This window comes from Recurvomyces mirabilis (assembly GCF_035927965.1).
Source record: "Recurvomyces mirabilis strain CCFEE 5264 chromosome Unknown scaffold_12, whole genome shotgun sequence".
In the NCBI taxonomy this organism is placed as follows: Eukaryota; Fungi; Ascomycota; class Dothideomycetes; order Mycosphaerellales; family Teratosphaeriaceae; genus Recurvomyces; species Recurvomyces mirabilis.
In genome coordinates, this window is record NW_027041946.1 from 60888 (window position 1) to 85384 (window position 24497).

General features: G+C 52.9%; 12 protein-coding genes across 12 annotated transcripts; 5 read left to right on the forward strand and 7 right to left on the reverse strand.

The window, feature by feature from the left end:
- Positions 1-1261: 1261 nt before the first annotated feature.
- Positions 1262-3123, reverse strand: LTS14_005034 (uncharacterized protein; the record flags this gene model as incomplete). The annotated part of the gene is made up of 2 exons (XM_064837733.1): positions 1262-3013; positions 3082-3123. 2 exons carry the CDS (start codon positions 3121-3123, stop codon positions 1262-1264), a joined length of 1794 nt encoding a protein of 597 aa, XP_064694437.1.
- A 382-nt stretch (positions 3124-3505) lies between these two features.
- LTS14_005035 (uncharacterized protein) lies at positions 3506-4314 on the reverse strand (the record flags this gene model as incomplete). The annotated part of the gene is given in 2 exon segments (XM_064837734.1): positions 3506-4128; positions 4140-4314. The coding sequence occupies 2 exon segments, from the start codon at positions 4312-4314 to the stop codon at positions 3506-3508; spliced, it is 798 nt and encodes a 265-aa protein (XP_064694438.1).
- Positions 4315-5289: 975 nt separating this feature from the next.
- LTS14_005036 (uncharacterized protein) lies at positions 5290-6246 on the reverse strand (the record flags this gene model as incomplete). Its single annotated transcript, XM_064837735.1, has 1 exon — positions 5290-6246. The coding sequence occupies one exon, from the start codon at positions 6244-6246 to the stop codon at positions 5290-5292; it is 957 nt and encodes a 318-aa protein (XP_064694439.1).
- Positions 6247-6733: 487 nt separating this feature from the next.
- LTS14_005037 (uncharacterized protein) lies at positions 6734-7284 on the forward strand (the record flags this gene model as incomplete). The annotated part of the gene is made up of 2 exons (XM_064837736.1): positions 6734-6886; positions 6943-7284. 2 exons carry the CDS (start codon positions 6734-6736, stop codon positions 7282-7284), a joined length of 495 nt encoding a protein of 164 aa, XP_064694440.1.
- A 360-nt stretch (positions 7285-7644) lies between these two features.
- LTS14_005038 (uncharacterized protein) lies at positions 7645-8523 on the forward strand (the record flags this gene model as incomplete). Its single annotated transcript, XM_064837737.1, has 1 exon — positions 7645-8523. The coding sequence occupies one exon, from the start codon at positions 7645-7647 to the stop codon at positions 8521-8523; it is 879 nt and encodes a 292-aa protein (XP_064694441.1).
- Positions 8524-8608: 85 nt separating this feature from the next.
- On the reverse strand, positions 8609-9290 carry FIS1 (mitochondrial membrane protein; the record flags this gene model as incomplete). The annotated part of the gene is made up of 2 exons (XM_064837738.1): positions 8609-9009; positions 9275-9290. The coding sequence occupies 2 exons, from the start codon at positions 9288-9290 to the stop codon at positions 8609-8611; spliced, it is 417 nt and encodes a 138-aa protein (XP_064694442.1).
- Positions 9291-9539: 249 nt separating this feature from the next.
- spc24 (putative kinetochore protein spc24) lies at positions 9540-10190 on the forward strand (the record flags this gene model as incomplete). Its single annotated transcript, XM_064837739.1, has 2 exons — positions 9540-9961; positions 10016-10190. The coding sequence occupies 2 exons, from the start codon at positions 9540-9542 to the stop codon at positions 10188-10190; spliced, it is 597 nt and encodes a 198-aa protein (XP_064694443.1).
- A 511-nt stretch (positions 10191-10701) lies between these two features.
- LTS14_005041 (uncharacterized protein) lies at positions 10702-12112 on the forward strand (the record flags this gene model as incomplete). The annotated part of the gene is made up of 4 exons (XM_064837740.1): positions 10702-10833; positions 10919-11129; positions 11189-11660; positions 11710-12112. The coding sequence occupies 4 exons, from the start codon at positions 10702-10704 to the stop codon at positions 12110-12112; spliced, it is 1218 nt and encodes a 405-aa protein (XP_064694444.1).
- Positions 12113-12279: 167 nt separating this feature from the next.
- On the reverse strand, positions 12280-13815 carry TEP1 (Telomerase protein component 1; the record flags this gene model as incomplete). The annotated part of the gene is made up of 1 exon (XM_064837741.1): positions 12280-13815. One exon carries the CDS (start codon positions 13813-13815, stop codon positions 12280-12282), a length of 1536 nt encoding a protein of 511 aa, XP_064694445.1.
- A 404-nt stretch (positions 13816-14219) lies between these two features.
- LTS14_005043 (uncharacterized protein) lies at positions 14220-15152 on the reverse strand (the record flags this gene model as incomplete). Its single annotated transcript, XM_064837742.1, has 2 exons — positions 14220-14902; positions 14954-15152. 2 exons carry the CDS (start codon positions 15150-15152, stop codon positions 14220-14222), a joined length of 882 nt encoding a protein of 293 aa, XP_064694446.1.
- Positions 15153-15925: 773 nt separating this feature from the next.
- On the reverse strand, positions 15926-18355 carry LTS14_005044 (uncharacterized protein; the record flags this gene model as incomplete). Its single annotated transcript, XM_064837743.1, has 1 exon — positions 15926-18355. The coding sequence occupies one exon, from the start codon at positions 18353-18355 to the stop codon at positions 15926-15928; it is 2430 nt and encodes an 809-aa protein (XP_064694447.1).
- A 1057-nt stretch (positions 18356-19412) lies between these two features.
- Positions 19413-24177, forward strand: LTS14_005045 (uncharacterized protein; the record flags this gene model as incomplete). Its single annotated transcript, XM_064837744.1, has 2 exons — positions 19413-23208; positions 23264-24177. 2 exons carry the CDS (start codon positions 19413-19415, stop codon positions 24175-24177), a joined length of 4710 nt encoding a protein of 1569 aa, XP_064694448.1.
- Positions 24178-24497: the final 320 nt, after the last annotated feature.

The following is a 24497-nucleotide window of genomic DNA, read 5'->3' on the forward strand; positions in this document are numbered from 1 at the left end:
TTCTGCATCACCCCTTCACAACACCTGCCTGCAGCCTAGCTCATTCTTTCCCTTCGCCAGGCACAGCAGACGAACACTCCTCCCTCGTCTCCTCCAACACCTCCACCACCGGCCCCGGCGACATCGACGACGAAACCACCCACCAACCCTTCTCCTCCTTCAAACACCACCACAACCACAACCACAACCACAACCACAACCACAACCACAACCACCACCACCACAAAACTAACCCGCACCTCCCCACCCCAGAAATCACCGGCCTCCTCCTCCTCCGCACCCCAGCCTTCTGGCAACTCTTCCTGCTCCTCGGCCTCTTATGCGGAGTAGGCCTAATGACAATCAACAACATCGGCAACAACGCCCTCGCACTCTGGCGGCACTACGACCCCTCCACACCCGCCCAATTCGTCCAAAAGCGCCAGCTCCTCCACGTTTCAATCCTCTCCCTTTGCTCCTTCGTCGGACGATTGGCGTCGGGGATAGGTTCCGATGCCCTGATCCATCGGGGCAAGAGTAGATTTTGGACATTGGTCGTGTCGGGGGGATTATTCACAGCGGCGCAGGTCGTGGGGTTGGTTCTTACGGATCCGCGGAATCTTTTCTTGCTCTCTGGTCTTACGGGCTTAGCTTACGGTGCGCTTTTCGGCGTCTACCCAGCCTTAGTAGCGGATGCCTTTGGTCCGTCCGGGTTAGGGATCAACTGGGGCGCAATGACCATGGCACCCGTCCTAAGCGGGAACTTCTTCAATCTAGCTTATGGTGGGATTCTAGATCGACATAGTACTTTTGTTGGGGATGAGAGGGTGTGTATGGAAGGTGCGGAGTGTTATCGGAGCGCGTATTGGATTACGCTTGGGGCGGCGGTGGTGGGGACAGGTTGGGCTGTGGGGTGTATTTTGCGGGAGGCGAGGGGGAAGAGGTGGAGGGGTGGTGGGAGTGGGAGTGGAGAGGCGAGGGAGCATGAGGGGTGAGTATAGCTTTGTGCTCGGAGATATAGATTCGTATACAGGTGCTTGATCAAGCGCTGATCAACTGAGTTGTATGCCCTGCTGCGCCTTCTTCTGGATCCGCATTTGATGTCAGTGAGCGTGTAGCACTCACTGATCAGAATCCAGCCTTGGGTGAGAGGGCTCCCAATTTCCGAGAGATCCTGCGTACGACCCGGCGACCATGGTCTAGATACGTGAGTTTCGATGGCCCCAAATGAGGCACGGTGGATGTACAACCTGGCTATACAGTGATAGACAAACACACATACTCACCCAACAAGCACGGCCTTCCCGCCCCCATACTTCCCCTGCGGCCCATCCAAATGCGCATCCAATATCGCACACTTCCCCCCCTTCACGGCCTCCACAGCCTCCGGAAGCAACCTCTCCAGCTCCTCCACCGTCCCCGCCACGCCCGCCCACGCCTCCCCCCCCGCCGCCGCCTTCGCAATCCCCGAATAATCCGGCGTAGGTGCGAAAGAAATATTCAGCGCGCGATTATCGACTTTACTGCCCAGACCCTCCGGGTGCACAAGCTGGAGAGACTTCCTCGGGGCGTTCCAGCCTTGGTTATTGAGTACGATGACGAGGACGGGGATCCCATAGCGCTGCGCGATCCAATATACCGAGCCCGGGACGGAGAAGAGATATGTCCCATCCCCGACAATCTGGCAGACGAATTTCCCCTTGTTTTTCCCGCCAGCTTCATGATCGCTCGCGAGCTTGATCCCTAGTGCTCCGCCGCCAGACCAGCCTAGTCCGCCGCCGCCGCAGTTGATCCAGGTTCCGGGGATAGTGGCTTGGATTTGATCCGCGACAAAACCCGTGTTAGTCACCGCTTCGATGGCGAAGATGGTATCCTTCGGTACTGCTTTGCGGACTTGAGATATGAGGTAGGAGCAACCGTATGTGCCGTCGTCGGCGGCTTTGGCCAAGGAAGCGATGGTGTTAAGTTTTTCCTTGTGAGATTTCTGGAGCTTGGTGAAGCGGTCTGTGAAGGTTTGGCTGCTGATACGGTCGTGCATGGTGGATTTGACAAGGCCGGAGATTTGGCGGAGGGAGGTCTCGGCATCGCAGCGGTAACGTGCGACGGCGTTGACGTAGAAGACGGGCATTTGTTGTTTGAGCGGGTCGACGTCGATGTGGATTATCTTTGCTTTGGGGTTGGGTTTGCATTGGGTGGGGATGTATGGCACGTCGACGTCGAGGAGCAGGATGACGTCCGCAGACTTGATGTTCTCTTCTACGCCGTATCGAAGGCCGAGCCATGCCGGATGGTCGGCTGGGAAACACATATCGCTGCCGCCTGTGTCGAGCACGCGGAGGCCTTTGACGGTATCTGCTAGTTCGACGAGGGCGTGGACGGCGTCGTGGTTTCGTCCTGAGTAACCTGTGATCACGAGCGGTGCTTCAGCGTTGACTAGTGTATCCGCCACGAAATTCAACTGCTTAGCATTCAAGCCTCCCAGTTCCACAGGATTCCAGTGGTTTTGATCAAGCGCATAAGGCTCAATCTCCTCCTCCATCGCCTCTCTAGCACCGCAGAGATATACCGGTCCCCTCGGCTCCGATGTAGCAAAACTCAATGCCCGATTGACCAACTGCTTAACATTCCGTCCTCGCTTGATCTCCCCAACATACCGACAATACTGCGCCACAATCTGTTTCTGATCCGGAACATCCTGAATCCAATGGATGTACTCCGTCCTACTGCCCCTATACTCGCCCTCAATCGTATATGGCGACAAGCCCGCAAATATGAGGACTGGAGCTCGTCCACAAGAAGCATTGTGGACCGCTGCTCCCAGCCCTTGCGTCCCGACGTCGACATGGACGATGACAGCTTGGGGTTTGTTCGTGAGACGAGCGTAGCCGTCGGCCATTGACAAGGCGACCATTTCGTTCGGACATGTTATTATGCGTGGGAACTGGTCGGGCTTTTCATTTTGCCCTTTTACTATGGCTTCGATTATGGAGGGGTGGTCGGAGCCGAGATTGACGAAGACGTGGGTTACGCCGGCCTAGTGAGAGAAAGGTGGTGAGGTTAGCTGGCTGGTGAGGTTTAGGAGGGTTGAAATGAGTTACATACGTCCCAAAGCGCCTCGAAGAACGCAAAAGATGCTGTGTACATCGTCGCTGCAGTCAGTTGTCTGGTCTCGATTGTGCCTATGTGTGAGCTTTGCCAGACCAGATGGTGAGGATTGTGAAGCAGTAGAGGGAGAGGGACAATTAGTAAATATGAGTAGCAAGGAAATACGTCCGCTCTCCAAACCCTACCTCTGAGCTATCCCAGGCACGAGGAGCTATCATATACCAACGGCATTGCGTGCGGCACAGTTTAATATGAAAGGTTGATGTTATCATTCCGCTAGGATTCCCTCTCCACCGCGGGTCATCTCGTCTCGACGCGGGGTCGCACACGGAATTGTGCGCACCTTCCAAAAGAGCGATTGACTTACAGATGAGATGAGCATCGTGAGCTTCAGAAAATAGGCAAGCCACTAACTATCTGATCACAGATCCTCCACATATTCCTCGTGAAGCCAGTTTCGATACGTCTCAAGCCGCTGGAATTGCTTCCTTGCGCGACGGCCCAGTCCCTGCAATCTTCGCGCATAGTCTTCATCGTCCACAAAAGGACTTTCTGGGTTCACTGCGACCACAGACCCTCTTGCGGACCATTCGTCTGCCGTTGGAGACTGACTGCCATCCACACCGCTACTGCTCGATTGTGACAACACGGTCGATCGACGTCTCGGCAGCGATGTCATCCGACGTTCTCGTGGGCCAATTGACGACTCATCTTCGTCCAGCTCATCTTCGCCCAGCTTATCTTCGTCCCGCTCGTTTTCCTCCAGTTCCCCCCCAGGCACTCCTTCATTCTGTTCGCAGGCATTCATTGTGTCGAGATGCCGGAGACACCGGGAGTAATTATTTATGAACCTCTGACGTTCGATTGCGCTGCACCCGAAGTCGTCTTCATACACTAGTCTCCTCGCTGCCCGCAGCAGTACCGGTGCAATGTAAAGAACATGCTCCACATCTTCATTGAACGGTAGCGGCGGCACATCTGTCAAGGTAGAGTTCCGGCCTCGGACACTAATCAACTGTTGGCACATGACTTTGAGCCAAGACCCTACGACGGACCGTCGAAGAAGATGCCCACCAACAGCCGTAGTCTGCCTTTCGTCACCATCTCGACGAAACACCAAATGTACGAGCCCAGGATCGAAGTACACTGTAGTGTCTGGTCGAAGTACTTTATAGCACCATCGACCCACTTGATATCCATCGGGGTCTTTGCTCCATTCGGCCAGCTCATTGTCGCTGGGTCGACTAAGCCAAGCGAAGCCCATGTCACCTTGGAGACAAGTGAACCATGTTCCGAAACCGAGGGCGTCTTGGTGTGGTGTCGTCAGTGCACCAGCCTCAGCGAGAAGAATTCAGGATGTCATCTGCCGCCACTTGTGTATGTTGTGAAGCACTACGTCACTGGAGCTAGCGGTAATATTGGTCGATGTGAAGCGAGCAATATCAAGCAGCATTCCCGCATTACGTCCAGCGAGCCAAGGTGGAAGCATAGAATGGGCGAATGAGCTCTCCATGCCTAGGATATTCCACGGATCTCGTTTCGACGGCGTCTTGCGAAATCGCTCTCGACATTCTGCAACGGTGCGTGAGATTGTCGGGCCGCCATCCTTGTCGTCAGATGCGATTTGCACTTCAAGCCATTTTTGATCAGATGGTAAACGATGGAGCAGTATTTCCTATTGACAATTTCTCGAGACCATGAAGTGAGACGTGACCGTCCGAGATGAACAGGGGTATCGAAACTGCTCCTGCAGCCTCTATGAGTAGTCGTGCGGTATCAGACTCAAGCTCGACAGCATCGACATGCTTCTCGCATACCTCGTTAACGGTCTGGCTGGTCACTGATAAGATCGGCTCTTGTACACGATCCAAAAGTGGCCTTAGGACGTTGCGGGCGTGGACATGCCAGGTCAGGAGTTGGATGTCTGAGATGGTGCGCAGATAAGTCTTGGTATCCTTCAGAAACTGACGATCATCATCCGATGCTGTACGCGACATGGTCAGAGGTTGTCCAACGATATGTCGACGAAGCATCGTTCTTGCTTCGTGTCGCTATCTTGCGAGCATGACTGATATGTCGGTCTCTATAGCAAACATGTCTCATCTCCAGATCATAGATGCAGTTTGCCACTTGGCGATTCATTGTCTGCTCGCGCAGCGGAACCATCGGTAATGCAGTTGTCATAGCTTAGGTGGCGACACCATGCTACAGCACACCAGGAAATGCCTTTCCCTTATTGGACTCCCACCACCTTTCCTCGTGAGCCGCAATCAGTTCAACACCATCTCCGGACTTCTCAACAACTTTCTCAAACTCTTGCAAACGTCTGATACTCTCCGCCGCTTTCTCTTTGTCGAGATGAATGCACAAAGTTCCACCACTCGGCCCCTCCCAAGTGCCAATCTCTTTCTCTCCCGTCAGTAGTCGTCGATCATGAAAAGTGTCACCGCAGAGCATTAACCACCGATCTTGCTTGTCACCCTTCGTACGGCACAGGAGATTCAGGTGTCCAGGTAAGTGGCCAGGTGTGTCGACCACGTACACGGAGCCATCGTGGAAGAGATCCAACGTTGCAGGGAACGGACCGATCGGCTTCCACTCCCCTCCTTCCTTCGCCTCTGGGTCTGACAGCTCAGACGATCGATCCTGTGGTAATGTCCCAGGCACGAAATGCTGATGTGAAGCAATACCACCCAACCCATGCTCCAGCACATTCAACGCACCATGGCCAACCACAAAGTGCGAGCGTGGGAAGTCCTCTGGATCTCCATGATGATCATAATGAACATGACTCAACATGACTAGGTCCACATCGTTCGCAGGATCTACGCCACCATTTTTCAATTGTTTGGCAACTCCAGGAGGAAGACAATGCGGAGCTCGGCCATCGATATGCTTCTGCAGCACTTCGGGGTAGGCTTCCTTTGCCTTTCGTAGACCAAGATCGAACATCAATCGGAACGGTTGATCAGGATTGGCGCCATAGAGGCCTGATCCCGGATGAGTGACCAGGAAGGTGAGAGACGGGACCGTACGTTTAGCATCTGGATCGGAAGGCGAGACGAAGAACTTGTCGGCTAGAGTTATGAAGCCGCCTGCTATGGGGGAGACTGTTACATATTTCTGATTAGGGACTGGTGGTGGTAGGACGGAGGAACTCATGTCTGTTAGAACGGGAGTATCGATGTTGATGTTATTCTCTCAGATCGGTCGTCGAAAAAGTAGGCAAAAGATACTTGCCTATCGTGCTACAGGATTAGACCTTGAGGAACGCCTCAGGACGAGCTTAACCCAGCAGCCATGCATAAGTGACCTTCTCCGCAGGCTCGGCAATAAACGTGGTCGTCCACTCATGCTAGGCGTGAGCAGAAGTGTGAGTGTAAAAGAGTGCTTCACGATCGACCCCGCAAAATGTACAAGATGCATGACGATGAAGTCAGCGTATAGCTCGACTGGAGCTCGAATCTGGAAGCTATGCTCGGTCGTCCGGTCTCGCAGATCAGCACGCTCTCCAGTTGATGATTCAAATACAAGTGCATTCGTGTCTCGTAGTCGTATCACAGCTCCAGCAGTAGGTAAAGTAGTTCAGCATCTATCCGTCTCTGTCCTGTCTCAAACCCCCCAGTATATCTCAAGAAAGACATCCAAGATGCCAGCAGATTATTCCGAAGAAGAGATCAAGAACGCTCGCGAGGTGTTGTACAATGAGGGAATCAAGATGAGATACAAGGTGGCCGGAAAAGAGTATGTCGACCAAGCTTTGAAAGCGGCCGATCCAGATTATGGTCGCCACATGCAAGAAGTCAGTACAACAATCCATATCCTACCAGAATATCAAATGTTCTGACACATTCGTAGTATGTTACACAAGTGTGCTGGGGATCGATCTGGACACGACCCGGTCTCGAGCTCAAGACCAGATCTCTCCTCAACATAGCCATGATGTGCGCTTTGAATCGCAGTCCAGAGCTCGCCGTCCACACCCGTGGTGCTATGAACAATGGCGCCACGGAGGAAGAAATCAGAGAAGTGGTGTTGCAAGCAAGCTGTTACTGCGGTATGCCGGCCGGTATGGAGGCTTTCAAAGTGACGGGGGAGGCTATCAAGGCATGGTTTAAGGAGAAGGAGGCGAAGGGGCATACTGTGGAGAGGCATAGCGATGTTGGTGTTGCTGACCGGATGAAGGAGGAGGGATTGTAGCAATATGCCTGTTCGTTCGGATGCACAGTACCATATCATGGGGCACTTATCCCTTCGTACTGCACTCGTGTGACGCTTCCTCGCCATCGGCTTACTGTCTTCGTGGTCCTTGATGTTCTTTCTATCTAACGCATGGCCCGTCGTGAAAGAAGTGAACAAGCTCACTAGTCTTTACGGGCATCCGTATCTGCCGAAGTCCAAGCGTTGTCGCGTGATGTCACTAGTCACGCGACTTCCTATCGCTTATCGCAGCTGGTGGCATTGATGATCGTTGAGACGACGACAACCCTTTGAAATCATCTAACCCACAAACACGATAGCCTTACGGAGGCATAGTCCAATCTATACACCGTGAAAGCAATGGCTTCCATACCGCCGCCAGCTTCACTTTTGGCGCTGCCTTGCGAGCTACGCAACCAGATATACCTTTACATCTTCGCTGAACAATGGACCACTCGCGATGCTGCGAATCTATCGAAGGGGCGACCTGCCGAGGCTACAAATGCTCTATCACTTGCTCTCAAATTACACACCAAGGCTGAACCCTCATCCGTGTCGCCAGACAGAAGATTATCACACTTCTCTATCCTCCTGGCCTGCCGCAAGCTCCGGACGGAAGCCCAGCTACTCGCACTGAGCCACACGCCATTCGACTTACCAAGTGACTGCAGTAGTCCCGACATCTTTGCGCTCCGCACTGCCCACCTTTCGCAACCTCAGCTAGCTTCTCTGCGACACTTGTCACTCACAGCAAAGATCAATCCTCTACGGGCATTGAACGAATCCTGGTTTGGCCTACCGTTTGGCCATCCTAGTCTGAGGCTCGACAAACTTACCATCGTACCGCAGAAACCGGACTGTACGACTTCCTGTTACGCCGAGATAGCAGATCTCAGCCAAGCGCATACTCTGGCATATGTACTTGCCGAGACTTTGAAAGGGCTGAGAAATGTCAAGACTCTAGAGGTCAGAAACGAGAACTGCTTCAATTACAGCGTCTGGCAAGTGCTCTACAAGGGTCTGATCTTGAAACTATGGAGATGGGGTGGCGTCAAATGCGGCGCCACTTTCGAGTCTCTCGAGGATGATCGAGAGGACTGGAAAGGAAGTGACGCCGCCTTCCGAGTGTACATGGACGAGTGTCACGCAAATGGACGGGGCCGAGAAGTAGGGGACGAGATCATTCGTTTAGCAGGCGGAGAATTGCCTGAGCTTGAGACTGCAGGAGTCGGCTTCTGATCCTAAGCACGCATCAAGAGTCGTAAAGATATCCATAATGAACCCTGAACGCCATGTACACATCGTATAACCTAAACGTGCTTCATCATCTCTTCCTCTGTGATCCTCTGACTAACATGCCGACTCCTACTGCAGCGGCTGCCGCCAGACCACCCACGATTGCCATGCCCATCATACCCTCCTTGGCTACTTTGTCGTCGATAAGTTCTCGTAGACTCTGCGCCTGCATATTTCCTTCCTCGAGCTCCATCAGGCTGTCATTATATCTCCTTGCCTCGGCATAGTTGCCGAGCTTGTAGTTGCCCAGGGCCAGATAGTATAGGCATTCTCGGCGGCGCTCGACACTGGCGCGGAAGATGTCGGAGAGCAGGCGTACGCCTTCTTGCTGCTCGGCTCGGTTGTTGGACTTGATCAGACCCCAGGCGTAGTTGAATTTGGTCTGTAATGATACGTATGATCCCTCCTTCTCGTACTGCGACCTCAGAACTTTGGTTCATCTGTTAGACATCGTCCAGTCCAAGGTATTGGTTTGATATGCATACCTTCGAGCTCGGCAGGTTTCAGTGGACTGTAGAAGTCCGTATGTCAGCATATACTAAAAGTTTCGTTGGCAGATCTCCTGCATACCTTTCAGCGTCTGCTGCGTCTGGAAGCCAGTATAGTGAGTTAGCCATCGTTCAGATGATCAGATACAAGCGGGTAGGAGAGGATGCTGATTTTGTGGGTGTTAGTATGAAGTAGGGCAACGTACACGGTAGGTTACTCATGGCTGCGGTGTGTTCAATGAGGTCGATGTGGTTACCAAAGTCGCATCACTGACGCCTGCTCTCTATCGAACTCCAGGGTTCACATGCGACAGAAACGTGGCGTCGCCATGAGGTGTGGCGTTGAGCGTCATGTGTCCGTGCGCGGCAACGGATGTGGTTGCGGGGACGGATCTCGAGTAAACAACTAGCATAAACATGCCCTTGACATCGCCACACCATCACATATCGAAGACCAATATTACAGCAAAAATGGTGCTCTTCGACGAGGATCCCGTCACGCTCATCTCGGAAACTACAACACAATTCCACATCGCACCTGACAAGGACAGTCTCACACGTATATCTGGCTCACTTTCCGCTCTTCAAAACACCCGCGCAGCGCGTCTGGATCAACATACAACGATCCTCAAGAACCTGTCGCGGCGGCTCAACACGCTTCAGAGCCAAGTTGGCTTCGAAGAGGAGCGACATGATGCCGGCAAACATGCAGCAGAAATGCTGAGGATGGACACGGAGAAGTTCCGTGTAGCGAAAGGTGTCAGTGAGGTGGAGTGGGAGGGTGAGAGGCTGGGAAGTGAAGCCGCTTCGTTGCGAGGCGTACTGGAGGGTCTCGAGCGCGAAGGTGTAGAGGGCGGGCGAAGAGCAGGTGCTGAGGCGGAGGACGAGATTGTGTTCGTATTGCCGGAATGGTTTGGCCCGATGTCAACTGACAATACTTCGCATAGGCTCAAGTTACAGTTCTATCGATCCCTTGGCATCGATGTTTCGCAGGATGCGACTACCGGTGACTTCCATCGCGCAGTCATTCGAAACACTGCGCGAGGAGACGTCAACGTGGTCAACGTGGACAGCAAGTTACCGCAGAGCTTTTATGCGAATATGTTTTGGGACAGTCTTTGAACAGGATGTCTCCTTGGCATTACTGAGGGCTTGGGATTGGTGGCGACGAGGAGTGATATGCTTACTGTAACGATACCCAGGAATTATTGCGCTGCACAAATCTACCTTTCACCAACACGTACTAGAGCTCGAGATAGCTCGAGATTCCTACCTCGATACTTGGAAAATGAAGGCTGATTGCGTTCGCCGGTATGATACTCCCAAGCAGCACCGTCGAAATAACGAGTTTCCAGATCGACTCTCGTTATTGAACGCTGCAGAGACCCATCCGCCACGTACTGTCATTCACGGAGAGATGTATTGAGCGCGCCGCCTCATCACGGCCAAATTGTGTCACTCAATACTGCAGCCGCAGACACAATTCTCGAAATTGGAGGTATAAGCAGCGTAGTCACTGTCGAACCTGCTTGAGGACCAAGGTGATCTCGACATCCTCAGCCGCCCGCGTTCTGGCCCCAGAATACCAAAACACTGCTCACCACGAACGAAGGCCGTGTCATCGTAATCGAGCATGGCTAAGGAGAAGATAGTGATCGTCGGCACCGGCTGGGCGGGCTACACGTTGTCGCAAAAGCTCGACGACAAGAAATTCGAGATCATTGTGATTTCACCAGAGGATACTTCGCCATACACGCCACTACTAGTATGTGTGCCATGTGCAAGCTTGAACTTACATACTCGCAAATGATACATTGACAGCGCAAGTATCTCGCTGACCGAACCATCAGGCTAGTGCAGCATGTGGACTATTTGACTTCTCCCTTGCTGAGGAGCCCATCAGACACAAGAGCAGGCAGCTCACGTATCTACAAGCGCGAGTTGAAGATGTCGACTTCCATACCAAGACATGCAAATGTATGTCTGCCTGTGATGATGTACGTGCTGGCGAGGGCCGGGCGTTCGAAGTCAGTTATGATCGATTGATCTTGGCACCAGGATGTAAGTAACCTGTCATCAAGAACAATCTATGTAATGCACGGTCTGACAAAAGCCTCCAGGCGTCACGAACACCTTCCGCACGCCGGGAGCAGACAAACACAGCTTCTTCGTGCGCAATGTCGCCGACGCAAAGAAAGTCCAACATCGCCTCAAGCAGCTTCTCGAGCTCGCCTCCCTGCCCGGCATGAGTGAAGAAGAACAGCGCGGCTTACTCCATATCATCATAGTCGGCGGCGGTCCAACAGGAGTAGAACTCGCAGCCGAGATGTCCGACCTCTTCAACGACGACTTCTCGAAACTCTACCCGGACCTCAAGGGTAGAATGAGTATAACAATCCACGATGCCGCACCTTTTATCCTCGGAGCCTTCGAGGAAGCGCTACGCAAGCACTCCTTGGAGAGTTTCTCGAAGCGACATGTAACTGTGATCACTGGTTCGAAGATCAAGAAGGTGGAGGTTGATAGCATTACCACCGAAGCCGAAGGCAGCATAGCCTGCGGGATGATCTTGTGGACGGCGGGGAAGAAGCAGTGCGCTGGTTGATAGGCTGGAGACTGCGAAGACAGATAAGCTGCCTAGAATCATGACAGACGACTACCTCCACGTCTTGACCCCAAGACCCGAGCAAGAACCCATGCGAGACGTCTTCGCACTCGGCGACGCAGCAGATATCAAGAAGTACTTCCTGCCTACTACCGCGGAAGTGGCGGTGCAGAAAGCAGAGTATCTCGTGCGCGTACTCAATAACAGCAGCAACGCGGCGTCGCCAGCGCCATTCGAGTACAAGCAGAAAGCTCTGGTGGCTTACATAGGTGGCCATGATGGTGTGGTGCATGGGCGACCCGAGTGGAGCGGGCCTAGAGCGTGGGCGGCGTGGCGAAGTAAAAACTTGCTGTGGACCAGGAGTTGGAGGCGGAAGTTCATGATTACGATATACTGGGCGCTGGACTGGCTGGGTGGGAAGGAGATTGCAAGGGCTTGAGAGCAGGTGTGCTCGCGGAGACCTAAAGCCATTTCGGTTCGTGAAGTACGAAGGGGGCGCGATGGAAATGGGTGTAGTTCATCCCGACTCATGATTTATTTCTCCAATGATTTACATTACGCTTGAACGCTTCACGACACAGCACATTCTCCAACACCTCACTTCACTCAAGCAGTACTGTGCTTCACCCCGGACGCAATCCCATGCACATCCGTCTCCGTAGGCGCCCGACCATGATACTGATCCGGCCCTTCCGAGGCTGTGCCCTTGTGATGGCCCTCGCTCTCGTGATACGACTGTACGCCTTCGATCTCGTCCGCCACCTCTCCCTCACTACCATGCCTAACATCCTCCATACTGCTCGCGCGACTAATCGCCGCGCTCGCGGAGTCCGGCTCTCGCAGACCCAACTTCTTCTCGAAATCTTGACTTCTCTCGTCGGCTCCTTTGCCAGCTGCAATATTCGCCGATCGCATCTGCTTGGCTTCCTCGCCCGGCTGAGGCTCAGGAATGATGATACCGGGGTTGCCCTCATCGGCACTCTTCCAGACCACGGCCAGTTTATCGAAAGCACGTGTGCCCTTGCGACTGCTGCCCTTGATGCCGTCCATGGCGTCCCACTCGATTTCAAAGACACCTGATGTATCGGCGCCTCCACCTTGTTCGGGACCATTGCCTTCAAAGAAAGTGTTGAACCACACGTGTGCTACTGCGCTCACCATGGCGAAGCCGCCGTACCTGGACTTGTTCCTCCGCTCGACGTCGATGTTGATGTCGTTGGACGGTAGTACGATAGGTTTCGAAGGACGGAACACAACATCGCCGCCTTCTTGCAGCAGATCCGATCCCGTCCTATCGAGATCACCCTTCTCAGACGGTGCGCCAATAGGTGTAGCCTCCCCACTCGAAGTATTGAGGCCGTCCTTTCGCGGCTTCTTGCCCACGACTTCCATCGTCACGCTCGCGAAACCCACGTCATTTCTTATACCGCCTCTCAGAATCTCTCGCTCCTCGGTACTAAAAGTATGATGGTTCTTAATCACCTTGCCTTCGTCCACATAACCTTCCACAGCAACCTTGACACCATTCCTCAGACCCCAGACATGTATCTCCAGTACTTCCACGCTCCTCTCCATGTATACCTTGCCACCTTTCGTCCATCGATCCACATACGTGATCGTCCTCCTCTGACTAGGAATGCTCAACCCAGCACCAAACCCCGGCCGCATCCTTCTCGATGTGAATCTCTCCATAGCCTCTTCTGGCGTCCAACCTTGCTCGCTAATCAGATAGCTGCATGCGATGGTCCCACTCCTGCCCTTCCCAGCCTTACAATGCACCACGGCAACCCTGCCCTCACCATCGTGTAACCAATTCCTCATCGACCCCATGATCAACGGCACAAGTGCGAAAGGTGGTGGATGGTGATCCGGCCATGGGTAATGCCTTATTCTGCCATAGACCTCGTCATCGGTATAGCCTGTGCCTTCCGCTCGAAACTCCCATATCGACCAGTTAGTGCCATGCTTCCGGTCCAAGAATTTGACCAGGTCCTTGAGTGGGTTACGGTAGGCAACTTGAGGATATGTCGCTGACGGGCCGGAGGTAGCTATTATGTTGTCGCAGACATAGCAGAGGTCAAGTTCTGCTTCCTCATGGCGAACGCGAGGAGAGGCGACGATTTGGCGCAAGAGGGACGCCATCTTTAAGACTTTCAATGAGTGAAATGTTAGCAGTCAAGTGTCTGTCGAACACAACCCCCCATTGCGTGACGGGCACCTCAAGGCTTGAAGTGCGTGTTAACGATAAACTAACACTGGCATGTGAAGACGAACATACCTATACCGATGACGTGGTCTTGGCATTAACCAGGAACAGTGACATGCTTCTTGGTCGAAAATGAGCTATGGATACGAGAATTGGTTTGAGAAGATGCTTTGTTTGAACGAATGCTCGGACTTATTCCACGCCCTCCTAAACATTATCTACTCTTCTCAATCCAGCTGTATAGCAGTCCGCTTGTTCGTCGACCATTGGGGTATCAAAAATCCGTCATTCATGACTTCGTTAAGCACACATATCTTTTCTTGTCCGCATATCATGCCCATTAGAGCAATCTTAAAAAACACGACTCGGAGTGCTTCATCTCAACCGCAGACACCGGCGGCGTATCGTTGGGTGTGATTTGACCGTGTGCCCAGACCATCGACACCATCACATCCGGTTTGACTGGTACTAATCTCAATGGAGACTTAGCATTACACGCTACCATTCGAGGCGTCCTGATCATATCGGCAGCTTTTGCCACATGGTCCAGCGAGTCGGTAGAATAAGAATGCGTGAGCTCCGGTACTGCGTGCTCGTAAGGTAGACTCGATCGAAGCCGATCCATGCCATGCACTACAGCCTCTGGTAATGCAAGGCTATATAGATTCCATTCCAGGCTAGAGCAGACGTGGAGCATCACCTTGTCAATCTGCTTGGCGGTCCATCGAGCTTGACAGACATTGCGCGACCACCAGCTCGTCCGTGGTGCATGGTCGGTGGTGTAATCGACAGCCAGTACTAGTGTGGAAAGGACGACTAGGTCAGATGGATGGAGGGTAAGACTGTAGCCATCATCGTGAGCGCTGTAGTTGGCTAGGATATTGTATGCCAGAGCAAGGATCTCTGGTGGCAACTTGGCTAGGTCCAGCATGTCTTGAATGCGAAGAGCTTCGTCGAGGTCAGGGCCAGTATAAATCGAACTTCCAGCAGCTTCCGAAGCGAAGTGGAGTGCTACGCGATCATCTGTCAAGGGTCAGTGTCTGAGTTGCGCATATGTGGTGGCGATAAACTTACGATCAAGCTCCACATACTCGCCGCCAGATTCAACATCGTCGATCACCTCCACAGCTTTAACCACAACGACATCCTTCTTGTTCTCCAAAGGCGGCGTGGCGAATTGCGAGAGTGGTCCTTGAGCAGCCAGAAATGCATCCAGGTCATCGATGCCATCCAACGAGTCGCACACGCTAAGCGACGGCGACGGCAACAACATCGTAATCATCCTCGTGACGTCGTAGTTGTGTAACGATATGCTGTAGCGATGACCAGAGACATACAAAAGTTAGAGAAGAGGCAGGGAAATCATAAGTATGTTTTCCCAGCCCTCCTCGCTCAACACGATGGTAATCCGTCAAAGCTTTTTCGCTGGCATAGCGTGGCGTTGCTCGCAAACAGCAATCACGGCATCTGCTGGCTCTCTTCCGCGCCGACGCATTTATATCGTGCTTGCTTACCGGTTCGGAGACACAGAAGAGAGCTGACCGCAATATGGATAGCAGGAAGTAGCACAGCTGCCACCCCCTCACCGGGTCTTGCTCGTGCGAAGCCTTTGGTGAGATGCAGTAGCGTTGGGCTTATGTACCCGTCGTTGGTGGAGCTCTTCACCGCCCATGCCGGTCATTTCTGGCACCGATGCCGATCATCGTGAGTTCTTCCATCAGGGCTTCTGCTTGGAGTGTTCTACAGCATTTGAACGTTCCAAGGGCGCGCGATAATGAATTCGGGACGTTGGGGTAGAAGACGTGGCGGCTGGTTGCTTTGGAAAGTGAGGCTGGCTGAAGCGCCACAACCGCCGGGAAAATTGACGCCTTCATGTTCTGGCCAAGTACGACTTTGTATGCACGTATTATTGTGAACATGGTTTTGCTTGCTCGCAATGGAGAACTTGATAATCGATCTACATCTATCACTTATTTACTTTGGGTTACAGGGCTGTCGAATATCAAGGACAGAACGATCAATCGGTAGCAAGCTGGGTTCGTCAATTTACCACGCTCTGCTTGAGATCGTACCAGTTGGCTCTGGTGGTCTCATCCTCGCCCAAAGACTCCCACCTATCGCCGCCGCGCTCGAGCCTGTTCGTTCCCTGTCGGTGTGCTCCGGACACTTGCGCGGCGGCAGTTTGCCTTGCGATTCACTATAGAATTGGTTGACGACGAATTGATGATTCGGTCCAGGCGCCATACAGATCCATGAAGTTTTGGAGGTCATCAGCTGCTCATAACAGTCGCGGCACCAGCTCGTGCCGGGATACTCGCTCGCCTGTACTGCGTCGGTGAGGGGTAGGATGCTACGGCAGAAGAGGTTCGAGCAGGATACCGTTGGCTCCATTGTGGGCCAGCGTTCACGATACTCGAAGATGCCTGTCATGAACATTTCTTTCCTGCTTTTGAGCTCAAGCCTCTCGCAAACAGTATTGCATTGGTGGGTAGTGAAGAAGAGCTTGAAGCCGTCCTCGTGGAGATTGGTCTGCGAGAGCTTGAACCTCATCGGATTCTTGGTCTGTATGCTTGGGTCGGTGAGCAAGTGATTTACTCCCTGCAGATCATTCACAAGCAGATTGCCAAATGATCTTTCGAAGGTGAAGTGGGAGAATGCTTGCGCCGACTGATTGAAGGGATCTTCGGCCAACTCTGCGTTGACACCAGCAAAGTTGTCGTTATACTTTACGTAGTTCCCGTCAAGAAATGGTTCGAGAGAGAAATGCTTCGCATCTCGATCCGCCGGCTGTGACCTCTTCTTTTCGAGCGACGAGGTGACTATGAAGTCAAGCGGTGGGTCGATCTGCACCAGACTGTTGAATTCGAGGGCGAAAGCTTTACACAGAGCTTGCATCCGCATATCTTCGATCACGTAAGCGCGACCGTGTCCCTCTCTGATGAATGACTTGAGCACAAAGTGACTAGTCGAGGCAGTGGTTCGAGCGTACGATGCCTTTCGTAGAGCGCCGTGATTGAAAGCCTGCGAGCGAGCCTTCACTGTCAGATCTATGACACTAAGCTTGATGTGTTCATCGCCAGCTAACATATCGTTGAGAGTACTGGCGCCGTGCACTAGCGTGGCTGGACAAAAGCCTTGGACTTCCAGAGTCGTATCAAGCCACCCAGGAGTTGCCCACTGCGGAGGATCCGTCTCAAGTGAGAGTTGTGTGCCATCCTCGGAGCCACTACCATGGCCAGAGCCGCTGCTATGGCCCTCTTCTTGTATTGCGTTGAAGTCGTTACCCGCCTGGCGGGTTGGGGATCGCATGCCACTGCTTCTGTCAGGTGATCCGAGCGCCATCGAGAGCCGTCCAACAGTCCTCGAGAAAGAGCTCGTCACACTCCCAAGCACAAGATGCCGAATGCTGCTGTATGTGGTGCCGAGCTCTAATTCCTCAAATTGAGGACTGACGCCCGTGGCAGAGCGTCTTTCACTGCTGCCCTCGCGAAGACCGTTGACTGCGCTTATGCCTGTCTCGCCAAAGTACTCATTGCTCGGGTGAAGTTTACCATTGCCAGCACCGTACGCACAGGCCCAGACCAATGCCATTCTATTGGTGTGGGACGTGATGCGCAGGAGGGCATAGTTGATGTTAAGCTGGATCAACCGCCTGAGAAGCGGTCCGTGAGTCAAGTGATGGGGTTCGCTACCCATGACATGGTAGTCGTCGAGTTGTGGGGCGAAATCGTGAAGCTGACTTCCATGCGGTGGTGCATCCCCAATGTGGATGATGCATCGTGTATGTTGTCTCCATGAAGCATTCAGCGCTTGCTGAAGACCGCCAAGAACGTCTTCAGGAAAGTCTTTGCCCCATGCAGTGCGTATACCGTCCAGAAACTGCCACACTTCGTCTACTGAGGTGGTGAAGTCGAGAAATTCAGTGTTCGGCTTTGCATTGTGATCTCTGTATACAACAGTCGCAACACGAACCTCAGCCTGGTTCAGAAATGCTTCTTTAATGTCAGAAACGATTGACCGAACTTGTTGTTTGGCGCTGTCGATGTAAGGCTTCATGGAGTTGGTCGCGTCAATCAAGAACAGTAAGTCTGTCGAGCTGGCATCTCTGAATAGTCCGCTTGTATTACGCACTCGGGTGGCGGCATTTGCCTGGTCGACTTCTCGTTGAAGATTGAGTTTCCGCAGTCTGGCAGTATCATTGCTGGTGGCGGAGTTCGAACCTCTCATCAGAACTCGCTCGTCGGCGTCCGAGGCTCTGCTATGATACGATGGAAGACTCGCCGCTGTTGGCACGTAGACTTCTTTCGACGTGTCCACCATCGACCGTGGCAAGTCTTCGGCTGTTTGGTTGAGCTGGCCTCTATCCAGATCCAAACGTAAGGGTGATCCGGCCGATGTTGATGGGTGTCCGGCGCGACCTGCTGTAGCAGCTCGCAACATGTTCTCGGCATGCATCCTTAGCTCCTCTCTCGACATGTCCGTACGGGATCTGGACGACATCGATGATCTCGAGTTCGACATTTCCATTCTGAAGGCGCCTTTGCTTGCAAGAACGAACTGTGGATTCAGCCGACTTATCTATACATCATATCCAGGTCGACTAGCCAGAGCAGAGGGGGTGGGGTAACTGTTCGAGCACAGCCTGACGAGGCATCTCTGCCAGCAAGCCACGCATAAGGCTCGTTGGGCATGACGACAGAAAGGCAACCGTGGCGAGGCTGAGGTTGAGGCCGATGACAAGGCTGCGTGGCTGCCTCTATCAGCCTACGTTGTGAGCGAACCCTGAAAATTGGCACAATGGGATTCTGCCGTTGGGTTCGAGGGAGCGTGTTGCGCCGATTTTGTAGCAGCATCAAACTCGTATGTAAGGTGATCGGGAGTGGAAAATATACGGCAGGTTCGAGGTTCAGAGCGTTGCATGGCTGTGAGACCCACTAATTTCTACCTATGCAGCCCAAGCTTGGGCCCTCATAGCACCTGCGCCTTGTCCCTCTCGCTGTCAAACGCCACGCCCATATCATTGACAAGGCTACATCGACTGAATGCTGCCGGCATCTCGGAGCTTATCACCAGGGAGCTTGACGATCGTGGGTGACTTACTTCACAAGGTTGCGTCCTGCGCCCCTCCGGCGGCCTCTAGGATCTAGCCGCTCGGCGATATGAGGACGCTTTGTCCCCCTTCTGGGCGAGGCACGAGATTGCCACAACTGCGGACGCCAATGTGCAGTAGCACTAGATGCCAAGCTTACTCTTTGCTCAGCACTACTATACAGGTTGCAGCCTCTGCTTTGACAAGCGCAAGGACCCATCAATTACCTGCCTTGGCTCGACTGTTCTCAAATCATAATGAGCACGAAAGACCATTGGCCGTCATTCTGGTCCTTCCATCATTGATACACAGCTCGCCCCAAGGTCTCGATGTCCTTTGGTCTCTTGAAGAGCCAGCCAGCATCACTGGTCCATCACCTCTCGAAACTGCACGAAGCCTTGCCATTCGTAATCGCCGAGTTGTATGGTTGCACAATCGTCAAGAATGGGCTCCCGACTCAACGGACAATGCATTGATGCAGTCCTGCATATAGCTGACCTTCGCCCGGCGGAAAAGATCCCTCTCCTTCCCGGACCTTCGAAAATTGGGAGCTTGGCCCTGTCATCTGCGGATGTCGAAGCTGCCAGGCTACTGCTTGCCGAGCAACGCAAATCCCAGCCAAACTTTAGACCACCAGAAGCTCGGCTACGCCACCACTTCAGTTCGAACCGGTTGAAAGAGAAACAACGCAATCCCGCCAACTGGACTTTTAGCAAGCACGAAATTGCTAAGGCTGTCGACTCGCTACTGTCTCACTCGCCTCTTCCGAGCTCTACAGTCGCGCATGCCGTTTGGGCACATCAGTCGTCGGACTCTTTGGACGAGTTATGGTGCCATCTGCATGATCCGGATCTGGAAAAGCGAACAGCGAGCAGGTTCCGAAAATCGAGAGCTCTGGTGCCGGCCCCCATGACATGGCTGGATCTTGTCACTGCAGGCAATCATCTTAGTTACATCGACCTGATGTGTCAAGCTGGGGTTGGCCAAGAAAGCATTAACAAAGCTTTTGGCATCGCTCTGTTGATGCGCAACTTCGATGCGATGGAGATACTCCTCACCTATGGTGCTTCGGCTCGCACACACAAAGACATCATACGCTCCCGCATGATGGTAGACGATGTCGTCCTCGCCAGACTGTTACTCTCTGTGCCACGAGCTATGGATACCGAAGCTTGGCGATTCTGTTTAGAACCACAGCTTGCAAGATACCCAGTCATACTACACATGGTGGTTGCTCAACGGCCTGACATCGCTTCGGTGTTCTTGTTCGTAAAGGCAATCGAGGTGCAGAACGTCCGAGCAGCTGCAGTACTACTGGCATATGGCTCATGGACCAGCAACCTCTCCGACGTCGGTAAGCAAGCATGCTCGCTGGTAGCAAGCCTGTGTAATCATGAGACTCGCCACAGATTCTTAGCTCTATTCGAACAAGCACACATATTGAATGACTGCCCAGCTTTGCAACAAGAACTCTTGAAGGATGTCAAGCTACGCCAGCTTGACACGGTCACCTTGCTTCTGCGCTGTGGTGTGCAACCTGATGTCGGTCCTCAAAATGCATTTCTCTGGGCTGTAAGAACACTGGACTTCGAAATATTGGACATTTTCATGAACGTCAAGCTTTCGATCTCAGGCTCGTTAGCACTAGCATCCGTAGAGGATGTCACACCCGAGCACGATATGCTGAAGTTGCTAAGTCTGCTTGCTCCTAGAGGCCTGAAAGGACAACCTTTAAACATGCACTTGATCAGTGCGGTTAGCAACCGACAGTATTTGCTTGTGGAGAAGATGCTGGAGATTGGTGCGTCAACTGAGTACGACGATGCTCGTGGCATATGCGTAGCTGTGGACAACGCAGACTTTACCATGCTTGGTCTACTGCTGCATGTGCAATGCTCGAAGACCGCTCTGTCCCACTCCATACCCAATGCTATGGCGTTACGCCCATTCACGTCAAGACTGCGAGTTTTGAGAACTCTTCTTTCCAAGGGCGTTGAAGCTGACGAGCTTGAACGACCGCTACAGGCCGCGATGTTGGAGCACGACCCTACCCGGCTAGAGACCATGGAGCTTCTACTGCATCATGGTGCACCCATCGACAGCGTGGGCGAAAATGCTCATAATGTCATTCTGGCGGCGTCACGCTACGGTGATATTGAAGCATTGGAGCTCTTGTGCACCGCTGGACCACGTATGCAGACGATCAACGAGGCCGTCCCGCTCGCATTCAGCACAATTCATGCAGGTCAATACGATGTCACGCTTGGCACCCTCAGATTTCTGCTAGATTATGGAGCTTCAGGAGACCTAGTTAACGAGACCTTGCTCACTGCACTAGCAGAGGACGAACGCCTTGATGCTGTCCGCGAGTTGGTCGAACATGGCGCTGATCCGAATTATGACGATGGTAGCGGATATATTGTGGCCCTGAAGTCCTTCAACAACATAGCCTTGCTCAAGATGCTCTGCATATTCCGTCCTCCGAACGAGACGAGCCTGTTTGCTATACTCGCCTTCTATCACAATGAATGGGCCTACGACGCCAAGGCTTTAGATATCGTCCTTAGTTCGTCGATTCACGCAACGGCTGTACTAAATGCCTACTGGTCCCCAGAGCTGTTCGAGAACATGGCTAAACGATCGAAGATTATCTCGTGTTTTCTAAGACACGGGTTGGACATCAATTCGCAAGGCGGCAGCGTTCTCTGTACTGTCGTCCGTTCCGAAGATACGACACTGCTCCGCCATGTCCTTGCTCATAATCCGCGGCTAGAGATCCTGGAAGCAGCCTTTGATAGCGCAACAGAGCTGGGACCTAGAAAAATTGGTCTGGAGTGCATGAAGTTGCTACTGGAGAGTGCAAAGTCTGCCGAAATTGGCCAATCCGAAGCCCTCTTACGCGAAACGAAGATGGCAGTCACTGGAGATCTTGCGGGCCTTCAGCTTCTGCTTGCCCATGCTGCCATTGTCAATCACAATAATGGAAGTGCGGTACTGTTTGCAGCTCAAGCGGGAGCCCTGAAAGTCCTGGACTTGTTGCTGCCTCATCGGCCCTCGTATGACGTCCTGAAGCAGGCATGCCTTGCAGCGGCAGGTGCGTCACTGAGCATCGAGCAGAAAGATCTAGTCTTTGGCCATCTGCTTGCCGCCAACGCCGGGTTGCTAGCCTGCAAGAAGTCGTCCCTGCTCGTCGATTCGATTACGGCGCTTCCGGCATGTACACAGCTACCAAATTTCTTGCTCGGTCGGAATGCTGAGGTTCGGCCCGCCTCCGTCCAGGCCGCAATACAGCAATGTTCTCGAGAACTGTTTGTCCTGCTGCTGACTCATTGCGAAACCGTAAATAGAGCAGATCTCTTCTCTTATGCTCGAGCTACGCGCATGGATGTTGCTAGGAGGCAGTGGGTGTATGAAGCACTACTCTCTGGTAACATCCCGACGGAAATTGTGTCCGAAGCCTTGAATGAGACGTTCGAGCTTGATGACATTCACGATCTGTCCTGCTCGAAGCTTCTGTTGCAGCATGGTGCCGATGTTGGTCGCCGAGAGGCAGAAGTCTTCCAACTAGCATTCCAGGCCGGATCGCCTGATGCCGTAAAGCTGCTGTGTCAACACATTACAAACGACATAACGGCAGCCACCGTTTTCAAGGCCGCACGTGAGTTTGACTTCCATAGCTCTCAAATGCGCCGGGAAGTGTACCAGAGCCTATTGCAATGGGATCCAGGCAAAGCAAATGTCGATGCAGCCCTCATGGAGACCATCCACAGTGCGCATCCTGATCAGTCAATATTACGTCTGCTCCTCGCCCGGGGTGCTGATCCAAACCAAAGCAATGCTCTTTGCTTCGTGTCTGCCGCTGTGGCAAACGCAGAAACCCTATTCGAGGTTATGAGTAGATCCGCAGATTTCGAGGTTGTGCTGCAAGCCTTGATGGACAAATTCGAAGACGAAGTGGATATCTTACGATGGGCCAGAATCTGTGTTCGATGCCAGTCACGCACGCCACGCCAGCACTTCGGCAAACTATTGCATCAGTGCTTACGGAAATTCCCGAACAGCACCGGTCTCCTCGAACTTCTCCTTGATAATGGGATGTCTACCTCTGGGATGACCGATCACAGTCTCGCCATCGGCTGGGAACCTGAGCCGTGCACTGTGCTGCTCTGGAGTCTTTCCACCAAGCCAGCTATATGCAATGACGCCATTCTTTTGCTGATTGAAAAGAAAGGGAATACAGGTGAGTCTAATGTCTGTCCGTAATATTAGCAGAAGAGCTGGCTTACATGAGACAGTATTGCCATTATACACAACTCCCACGACAGGAGTCTCCGCAGGATTTGTCTGCTTACTTGACTCAACCCGGATCCCGGTATTGCAAGCACTACTCAATCTGGATAGAGACGCCATCTTGGCGTCTGAGATACCCGAACCCTCACTCGAATATCTGGGAGCGTATCCAGATGTTCAACCCGGAGAAGTATCTGCAGAGGCAGTTGACATTTGCATGGCATCGTTATTCCTTGGGAATCTTGAAGCATATCGTATGACAAACGACGGCACAGCGATCGATGACGCCAGTCTGCATCTAGCTGCTCTGCTCGCGTTGCCGAACTTCGTGCAATGGCTGCTTCAAACACATGATCCCAATGTGAAAGAAGAAGCTTGGGACTTCAGAATACCACTTGCTGTCGCTTGTTCTGCTCGACCTGTTGCTTCGTGCAAGATCGCCAACGCTGACGCAAATTTTAAGAATCGCCAGCAAGAGACGATGCAACTCTTAGCACGCAGGACTGATCTTACCATACGGTACAAAGCCCGTACTGTGCTTCATCTCGCGCTTGACGATGGTATTCAGACGACGAGGTCAATGTTAGCCGCTCTAGGAGTGCGCGACGATCCGATGTGGCGTTCGAAGCATATCTTCACAGACAATGGCGGCCAGCAGCATACGCCCGAAGAGTATATCAAGCATGTTCTGGAAGGAACTGAAGCCCACAAAGCAGAGCTCATAGTGTGTCTAAAGCAAGCAGAGACACTCGCCCCAAACCGCCAGCCCAGCGTGGCCAGAGCGCGCAGTACTATGACGGCGCCAGGCCATCCAGTCCGTCTCTACAGCGGTGCACGACTTCAGAGGCGGTCGAGCTACCCGCACGCACTGCCTCCTCATCCGACTCGAAGGCGGCCTCGTAGTGGCGTGGGAGTTTAGGCCGCAGCTTAGTCGCTTACGACGATCGTGTGCGTAGATTGATCATGGACAGCAACAGTACGCTGATTCATCCCGGGACTTGGGAGTCTCTACACGCAGTCAGTAATCCTTCCCACTCCGCAGACCAACGAGGCGATCGGACGAGTGCCTCTTGGGCTGTGCCATCCCGTGTTCGAATAACCCGTGTTGGCTGAAGCAAAGGTCGTGACCTTTTACTCTCTGCCAGATATGCAAGAAGCCGGATCTGCAGTCTTCGTTCTGCAGCGGGTTGGCGATGATTCAAGATTCAGCTTTCTCTGCTTTGCTTATCGCTAACGAGG